The sequence below is a fragment of the Charadrius vociferus genome, unplaced genomic scaffold, assembly GCF_000708025.1.
Source record: "Charadrius vociferus isolate BGI_N301 unplaced genomic scaffold, ASM70802v2 scaffold298, whole genome shotgun sequence".
Taxonomy (NCBI): Eukaryota; Metazoa; Chordata; class Aves; order Charadriiformes; family Charadriidae; genus Charadrius; species Charadrius vociferus.
The window spans coordinates 3,888,692-3,898,611 of NW_009649936.1; the positions used below are offsets into that span (position 1 = coordinate 3,888,692).

Here is a 9,920-nt window from a genome sequence, read left to right on the forward strand (position 1 = left end):
CGCCCACCGGCTTCCGCCTCCGGCACATCCCCGGCCTCAGACACCACCCAGGCCAGCCTTTCCTCCACGCTGGCTGACAGTGCGGGGACGCTGCCAGGGCGGCCCACCTCCAGAGCCCTCACGCAGGGGCAGGCCACGGCCGAAGCAAGGACCACCTCATCTTCCACAGGGAGCCCCTCTCCTGACGCGGCCTCCGCCTCCGCGCCTACCCGTGCCACGACTGCTCCCGCCGAAGGCCAGAGTCCCGCCACGAACCAGGGCAGCAGCATGACCACTGAGCCCAACGCCAACACCTCCCTTTCCGTCCCTGCCACGTCTTTGGTGACCCCATCCATGACTAAGTTCCATATATCAACACGTGTGAATCCTGCTTTTACTGAAATTTGCTGTGAGTATTTTTATACGTAATTTTGAATTTATTTTTTTTTTAATAAATTGAGTATTATTAACTGTTATTATTTTTTTATTTATATGTTTTTTAATGATATATTTTTATTTTGTATTTCAGTCTAAGTAGATGAACCACTGCATCTACTTATCTCTTTTAAAAACTTAATCTTTACTCTTTATTTCTATTTTCAATTGCACACTTTATGGTTATGCTTTGTTGTGTGCCACAGTGTTAATATGTGGTATAGGCTATTTCCATCGGTAATGTTCTGTTAGTGGGAACCTTTATTATTGCTTTTCTTTACTTGACTTTTAAAATTCTCTTTTATTAACATAGTAGAGACTTTTCCGTCCTTAATTGAATTCCGTCAAATTTTTTTATGTTATCTCAGTTCTTATTTGTTTCAATAGTAATTCTCTTCTCTCATATCTTTAGTTTTTTCCAAGCTACTTCCTGATGACTTCAAAGAATATTGAGTAATGAACGTTTCATCATTTTTAATGCATAACAAAGTAAAGAAAAAACGGAAACTAGAAGAATGCAGCCTTTGTCTACTCTGCACCCAAAAATATTATTTGGGATAGGATTTCAATTTTTATGCATCATAGTTTCCTTCTAGCTTGAATTCAAATCTAAGGGGTTTATTCTACCTTGATTTAGAGTCCTGCGCTCTCTTGGAATTGAATAGGAGAGACGTAAAGTCATTATAAGTTATAACTTGGTCTTTCACACCCTTATAAAAACATTGCACAGACTTCAAATGTTACTTATGCAATCAGTTTTGCATTAATACTTTATTCCTTAAAGACACACAGACTATAACTATGTGTCTCACAGGAATTTCCTTTTTGTTTTTCAGTTCCTATCACTTTCTTCATACAGCTGGAGAAGGTGACCAGTACAATGATACAGTTCAGCTGGAAACCTCAAGGTGGCACAAGAGACAGTCCTTACAGAGTGCACCTGTGGGGAGGCTCTAGAGAGATTGAGAACAAAAGCCTAAATGAAACAAGTACGGCATTTGAAAATCTCCTTTCTGACACTGAATACCAAATATCCGTGGATGTTTCAACTTGCTCTAAGAACGTCAGTACCTCCTTGACAGTTCGGACAGGTATTTCCTTAGGAAACTTTTCTTTTTTCCATTAGCAGCCTAACACATAGATGGCCTACAGGTGAAGTCTTGGTCATTGAGCATCTACATGGATGTGGATAAGCTATATACTGAAATGAATAGCCAAAAGGAGGCCAAACTCAGAGACTTAAACCCAGCCTGCAAATTTTTCATGGGGCTAAGATCCAAAGCCTCCCTTGTCCTCCTGCCAAATTCAAAACTTTATTGAACTAAAACCACAGTAGTTCAACATGCCAGTCTCTCCTAGCTCCGTACTCTTTAATTCCCAAGTCTGACCTGCTCTTGCACCTTCACATGCAAGTTGTGCCCACCTTTGGGTTTCCAGTCACGTAGCAGCCAGCAGGTTTAAAGCCGTGGTTTTCCTGTAGCCACTTAGCCTAGGAAAGCTCAGAGTCCTGCACCTCTTACTGCTTGCTTACTTTGCAAATTCCAGCTTCTTCTTCAGTAGAAACAGCAGCTGCAGTATGGCAAATGCTTACAGCAGGATATAGCAGTGTAGTTAAAGTCACAAGTGAAATATCTATTCTATTATCTATTACTGGGAGTCTTGCGCTGCCCTCCCATGGGACAGCACCTGTGATTCTAGGAGCAACTGTGCCTGGTACATGAAGTGACATGTTGGAAGGAGCAGAGTCAATGCACTGCAGGTCAAGGGCAGGCCTCTACATGTTCAAAGCTGCCTTGCTGTAAAACACATAACCCAAGGGTGTGGTGGTCCTTCACCTTCACATCACGTAACAGCTTGTGCTCTTCCTTCAGACACGCATCAAGTAAAATGTGAGGAATACAATGGTCAGTGCATGGTGCAGAGCATTTGCAAGATATATTGTGGCCAACTGTGGTACAGGGAGTTAACCTGTCTGCATTCGCCTCTAGTCTGCTTTATCTTTAAATACATACATAGCTGAGGAACCATTTTTAAACAACACATACTTTGGCTGGTTATTCTGTCTTTAATATCTCCACAGCTGCTGAAGTCTTCAACGGAACCACAAGGATTACCAATGAAGTTTTCATACCTGAATATCAGAACAAATCAAGTGCAGCATTTAAGGACTTTGAAACTAAGTTCATTAAGGAGGTATTTTGCTTAGGAATTCTAACCCAAAATTTATTAATTTATTTTCTGTTGAGTTCTTTGTAACATAAATAATTATGAGGATCCAGGTATGAATAATCTTAAATGTGGGCAGGAAAGATTTTGTGATGGTTGGAAACAATACAGTACTTCCTAAGGTCTTACCTCTCATTTATGTTGTGGTCCTCTGAGGCCCTGGTTTAGAAATTCTGTCTGGGACTTATACATATTCCCCTACTATGAGAGATTTTTCTAAATGAATTGTGGCCACCGTATTGCTCTAACAACTCTTAATGTTAAAGGGGAAAACAGATATTAACTTACACCTTTTACCTTGTAGGTAAAAAAACATCTGCCCCAGAAGATCCTAGAATTAATAAAGGAGAAAAAAATGCGTATTGTGATTAATAGCATCAAGAATGGCAGTGTGATTGTGCTCTTTGACATTGTGTTGGATGTAGGAGAAAATATAACAAAAACAGAGATTTCAGATGCTTTTACAGAGGCCCTTAACATGAGTACAGTATTGAAAGCTGATCTTAAAAAGACTCTTATAGAAGGTATGCATTCATTCATCACTGTGAATTCAAGCAGTAGTGTGCATTTCACTGATGGTAACATCCAGTGAAACGGGATTTAGGTGGGGGAAGGCAATTGCAAATAGTATTCTGTTTATCTCTTTTTTCTAATGCTGACTGAAACCCTTGTTCTTTTTCTGTTTTGTTTAACTTCACTGTAGCAAGGAATAGTTGTCAGCCAGGATTAAGTGGCTGTTCCCAACATGCTACCTGCACTGCTGAAGGAGCTAGTTATTCCTGTCAATGCAACAAAGGATTCAAAGACAACAGCCCCCAGGTTCCAGGGAGAGTTTGTGAGCCCAACCAGAGCCTACCTTCACGTAACTGCTTTGTATATTGTTGTTGTTTTCTCTTTTTTTTTTTTTTTTAAAAAAAGCCTTAAAAATTTGCATATAAGGTCTTTTCTCTCCCCTGACCCTCCCTCAGTTTCATTATGATTACTTACACTGGCCTCTGACAGATTGTATTTTATATGAGAATGGGTACCACAGTCAACTATTTAGGAAAACAATGGAAATGTATTTTCTGGGCTTGTTCTTTGAAAGTTGTTTATGAAAATAAATAGCATAGACTTGGTGAAACTTTAAATTCTACTCATTGCCTCCAAATTGATTTTTTACAGAACAGATGACTACGGTCCCTTCAAAAAGTGCTACAGCTAGATTTACAAGATCCACAGCTAATTCTATTTTCACTGCCACATTTGCATCAGGACCTTGCAGTAAGTAAATATTTGATATTGCATACTAGAATAAGAATTATCCAAGATGAGTTATTAAAATTAGATAAAATATTCTTGTTCATCAGTCATATCAGCCGTGAAGTAAAATCTCTGGATATAATTTCAGAAAGCCTGAGACAACCACTGAAAATACATAATTATACAAATATCAATCAAGACAGTTTCTACACCTTGGTAAAGCCCTCCTGGACCCAGTAAGGTTCCACTGGGTGCCTGCCTCCAGTGATAAACCACTGTGATAGGTGACTTTTCTTAATGTTATTATGAAGTAGATTTATTAAATGCCTATCTGCTGCTCTGAACTTAGTGTTTCCTGGTCGTATTTTAGCAATCCATCCTCCTGATGATTTCAGTGTGAGTCAAATGGCAGTCCACCTCAGAACACTTATCAGAGCAGCTGCCTTGCCTGCAGTGAGAGAGACCAGAAGCAACTAGAACGTCACTCATTTGTGTTTTGGAGCCATCAAATGAAGTACATTAATGTATGATTTACATTGATAGAGCAAACAGTTTATATCTCCCCCTGTGGGAGAATGAGGTGAAAGGCTGAAATCATCCCCAAGAAAACTCATAAAAATTTATATTGGTTTAATTTGTATTTTTTTGCTTCAATAGTACATGTGTTGAATTGCAGGAGAGAAATGAACCGCCCTCAGCTGTATGAAATTTTTTCACTTTGCAGTGCCAGTGTCCATCAAAGTTCAGAATGCGACTGGAGAAGCAATACAATTCAGCTGGACCGGTGGCAGGAAAGGCAGCCTCTACACTGTCTCCCTCATGGAAGGAAACCGGGAGATAAATAAAACAACTACAAAAGAGACAAAAACTGTGTTTAAACATTTACTTCCTGGTCATGTATACACAGTATCTGTGGCAGTATTATCTTGTGCTGAGAATAGCTGGACTTCAGTTAGTGTCCGAACAGGTATTTCCTCAATCATCCTGTCATTTCTTTTCAATGGATGTACTCTCTTTTAATGAATATACTATGTTTTTACAATATGATTGGGATTTGATTTCATAGACTATTTTTCCCCTGAGTTGTCTTTATTTATCTGACTCATCCCCTTACTTGGATAGGACTACTTGGATTAGACAGGAGTTTGCAAGAGTAAGTGCTTATTCTCTAAAATTTCTGACCATGCTGTATTGTTGAACCAGATAATTCTGTACAAAAGTCAGGACATTTTGGTTGTAAATTTACCAGGAAATATTCTGGTAATGTGAAGTTTAGCTTGTACACACTTTTGGGAATGCTATTCCAAATGAAAAGCAGTTCCAGAATTGCAATGCTTTGATGTTCTGAAAACATTTATCAAATTGCCAGCCTAAAAGTATCCATGGCAAATCCATATTCATTTGCTTTTGTGTTAACATTGCCCTCTAGCTTAAACACTCCCCTTTCTTCCTTTTCTCATGTTGTGCTCTCTCTCCCTGATATAATTAGAAACTTCTCTACGGACAGTGCTCTCACCCTTTGTTTGCTAGACTAGACAAGCCATTCTTTTGTAGTTTCCATTCCTAAGAAGAATTCTTCTCTGCTTTGGAGGCCCCCATCACTCTTCTCTTTGTTTCTTTGAAATAAAAGTCACACTTCTTGAATGTGAGTAACCGGGATTACACACAGCCATCCAGTCAAGGTTGTACCAGTGTGTGTACCATATCATTAGTATTCCCATCTCTACTGGAAATGTATTTAACTATGCATCATAGGACAACACGCTTTTTTCATAGCTGCATCACAGCTGTGATTAGCTCAGGCACTGAAGTCCTTTTGTCTTCAATGCTTGTCCTGCCAGGTTAGAGAAGACATTTTTATTATTAATCCCCAAATGCACAACTTTCAGGGAACATCATCCCAGTGCAACTGCTCCAGCCTTACCTTCATCCAATTCTTTCTGGAAGATGTCTCAATTCTCCCCTGTGTTAACAACATCTACTAACTTTGCGCCATCAACAAATTTTATGAGCAAACTCCTTCATTTTCTGGCAAGATCTGCAATGGAAATGTTGAACATGGTCTACACCCAGACTGATTCTCAAGGAACACCACATGTAATATCCCTCTAAAGCAAGGTTTCTTCTTTTAAAGCTACCCATTGCCATCTCCCCATCAGCCAATTCCTTTAGACAAATCTTTTCCACTAAAAATTTATCACTTGGCACTGTGTAATGTTGCTTTTCTATCATCAGAAGAGATCTGAAAGTCAACTTGTCAAAGGAAGCTACAAGGTTTTTTTTGGCATGATTCACTTGTGATAAAACTCTATTGCACTTTATCATAATTTCTCAGTGGCTGAGAAAATTTTCATGATTACTTTTAACATCCGTTGAAAGATCTAACCTGACTTTTGGCAATTGTTACTTTCTTCCAGCTTTTCTTGACCTCTAAAAAATAACTGTCTTTGTTGCAACCCTCCTTCCAGTTCTCTAGTGGATTGTCTGATTATTCTCAAAACCTTTCCAGGGCAATTATTCTAGCAGCAAAATGTGGGATTCCTTCTTATGGACTTACCATCTATCTAAGGCTTTACGACCGCAGAGCCAAGGAATTCTCATCATAATTTCCATTCAAATCTTTCAATACTTCAGTCCACTGTTTTTCATCTATTAGTTTCCCTATTTTCAAAAGAAAAGAAATTTTGTTTCCTTTTGTAACCTGAAGCCATCTGCCTTACCATAAAAGTGTTTGTGAGGTAATTTAAAAGAGCAATAAAGTCCAAGTCATCTGGATTTTATGTGGAGTTAAAGATTATGTTCAATTCTGTGAAGAGAACTAGAGCTATATCCAATGAACTAATCATATAAAAACTGCAGTACCAACCTTTACTGCTGTTTTGACCCATTATAAATAATTCAGATTTGCCAGCCCAGACAAGCGTGCTGAGGTTTTGAGATTCCATGGCGCATATTGTTTTCAAATGAAAGTGCAGGTGACTTTTACTTCTGAAAACTCTTATCTAGTTTGCCTGAGTTGTACAAGCATGTAACGGCACAGCCTATACCTTTAACTCTCATGAGTTCTCAACATTATTTCAGTAAAGTTCTCAAATACCACCTACCCACCCACCACCTGCCTCTCATTTGATACACTCCATTTTTATAATCTACAGTTCTAAGTTCTCACTGGGCAAAAGAACTGCTGCTTAGGTGATTCCTTGGCCAGGATTAAATGCTTTCACCTATTTCATTATTTTCTTAGTAGCAACAATCATGCATGCACAGGGTCAATTATCTTGATTTTTTTTTTATTTTACAGATCCTGTTTCCTGCTTCAACAGAACTGAATTTTGCTTACCACAAAACACTGGCTGTCCTGACTTAAAATACATTGTATGCTCAAGTAAGTTTTATAGAACTTTAAAATTTGTTTATTCATATGGATGGGGTATTATTTCACAATATAGTATCTTTCATGAGTATTTTGCCATCTGCTTTATTATGTCAATTGACATATCATCTGAAGCTCACACTTCTTTGGTAAGAAAGTTGCCTTCATCAAACTTCAGTGTCAGCTTCCAGCTCTATTTTTAGTCTGGAGTTTTCTATGTAAAGCATACTTCTTTTGGCTTAGGGCTCATCCGCCTACTCAGGAGGATTTAAACACACTCAGTGCCTTGCAAAATCTGATAGACTGATCTTGCTTCTGAAATCAATGGGAGAGTGGCTGTTGAATTAGGGAGCAGGATGCACTATAGGAATGACTAACAAATTGTAAGGATTGTGATGGCTGACAAATTTGAAGAGGAGGAGATTCAACTCAAGGTTCAGAAGCTAGTGCACTGGCTTATTATTTGGTTAGTTTCTGGTTTTATCAATTAGTGTTATAAATACATAAATAACAAAGTCCAAAAAGCAACCATGGAGTGACATCCTGGGATTGACCTAACTTTTTTACTTTTTTTTGCAGATTACCAAGCATTTGCCTGCAGAGTTTTGTTAAAAAGCCAGACATTCAACCATATGCTTTATAACTCTGATAGTGAAGGATACAAAACAATGTCTAAAAGTATCAAAACAGAAGTAAGTGGCTGCAATCTTCTTTGTCATCGTGAATGAACTTAGAAAAGTTCTGCAATTAGCAACATCAGTCTCCTAGATTCATTGTAAAATGAAGATTGTGAAAGGAGAAAATGATAATCCTCCTTTGATAAAACACTATAGGAAGCACAAGAAACGTCTTGGCTGAAGGACAGAAAGCATGTTGTCCAATGAGAAGGGGTATCTTCCCTAACTTGTCCTAAAATGTAAGATATTTAGTAAAAGGCAGTTTAAAATTCTCTTTTTATAAGCACAGTAGTGGTTGCAGAACTGGAGAAAGTATCAAGGGGTTCATATCAGGGAGGAACTGAGGAGAGAAAGCAGAAGCTTAGAGACAGTGAGTGAGCCTAGTAAAGCTGACATGCAGAAGCAGCAGCCTGCTGCTCAGCTGTCTTTAGCAGGTTGTTTAAAAAAAGAGTAATAATTTATACACCTCTCAGGAATCCTGATATATATAAGCCCATTGGAAATAGAAAACTACTGTAAGATTGGGGTAGACCACTTTTAAATAGCTAACATAGAAAATTATTTTTAGTGTGATTATCATACCTTTTAGCTAAGAAGTTCCACAGATTTCATAAGCAGTAATTAATTTGTGCTCACAACACCAACGCAGAGGTAACCTTGTCTTATGACTGCTAGCATCTTCATTTCATGGGTAGAAAATTTACTTGAGTGAATTTAAAAGGCTTCCTCCAACCTGACTGAGTGCAACAGGAATCCCTTTACTGTCTTTCAACAAGCTTTCACTCAGGCCTTCTGCGATATTGCACCCTGACTGTTATCATATTTTTCTTTTAAAAATGGCAAAACCAAAAAGAGGCTGTACAAACATGACTGAAAATGTAGTCAATATCTGTGTTGGATTTTTTTTTACAATTTGAATATTGAACTATTTCTTTTAAATCCCACCGTACTACCACACTGTAGTTGTAGGTTTGAAATTTTACACTTCTGCCTGCATAGGCCAGGTTTCTTATCTAGACCACTCATCATGGTGAGGACGAGAAAAGCACGTTTGGAGTCTCTGGCCAGAGAACTTAATGCGACATGTAGTTTGGGGTGGGGATTTGTCCCATAGAGAAAGATGGAAATAGGCAACTGAGCAGTGATTCAGAACAAGGTTCGTTATCATCTACGAAAAATAGTAACCTTTCAGACTTTTGAGGTCAAATATCATATTTATCACAGCAAGAAGATACCTTTGTCTTAGTGGGTCGAATCAAACACCTAATTTTCTGTAAAGATTAGTCCCAACAGAAATGTTTCAACCAGTCTTATTTAGAAAGGAGGACTGCTTGTTCTTGCCCTATATCCACATGAAAGCACTGGGCAAAACTGTACTTTTGGAGACATCAGTGTAAACCTGGAATCATTCCAATTGGTGTAATGGGATAACACTTAATTTACACCAGAATGATTCAGAGACAAATCAGATTCTTGTCTCTTTGCATAGTTATTCTCTAACATTGTGATTTTGATAATCTGGTGACAAAAACACTTTATCTGTTCTAAACCTCTAATGTCAAGTTCTGCGCTGGTAGTGTGTGCATAACCATGCTTGAAGTTTAGTGGTACATGTTAAAAAAGCTAGGGGACACTGAAGATAACTTTAGAAATGTTAAGTGCACTTTGTAGATTCCAAATTTTGTACAGTCGGGGTCCCATATGGATTTAGAGCCCATGGATGAGGATAACTAGTTTCAATGCATTATTCATTGATAACTAGCTAAATAGGTTACTGCTTTGGAAGTCAAACTTTGATTTCATATTTTTAGTCACAGATCATGCTTTGTTCTGGGATCCTCCTTCAGTAAGTTTTTTAGTGGTATAGAAAAAAATTACTGTCTTTATTCATTTATTTGTTATTCCAAAACAATTACCTTGAAAGAATTAGTGCAGAAAATTAATATCCTGATGTGTGCATGCTGATGTGTGTATGCTGTGTGCATTCC

General features: G+C 38.2%; 1 protein-coding gene across 1 annotated transcript in view; it reads left to right on the forward strand.

The window, feature by feature from the left end:
- Nucleotides 1–9,920, forward strand: part of LOC104292056 (mucin-19-like) — an 18,833-nt gene that overhangs the window by 5,655 nt on the left and 3,258 nt on the right. Inside the window, exons 3-6 of the mRNA XM_009891378.1 lie at nucleotides 1,251–1,403; nucleotides 2,495–2,607; nucleotides 2,945–3,164; nucleotides 7,835–7,947. Coding sequence (XP_009889680.1) covers nucleotides 1,251–1,403; nucleotides 2,495–2,607; nucleotides 2,945–3,164; nucleotides 7,835–7,947 — 599 coding nt within the window. The remainder of the gene's footprint in view (nucleotides 1–1,250; nucleotides 1,404–2,494; nucleotides 2,608–2,944; nucleotides 3,165–7,834; nucleotides 7,948–9,920) is intronic.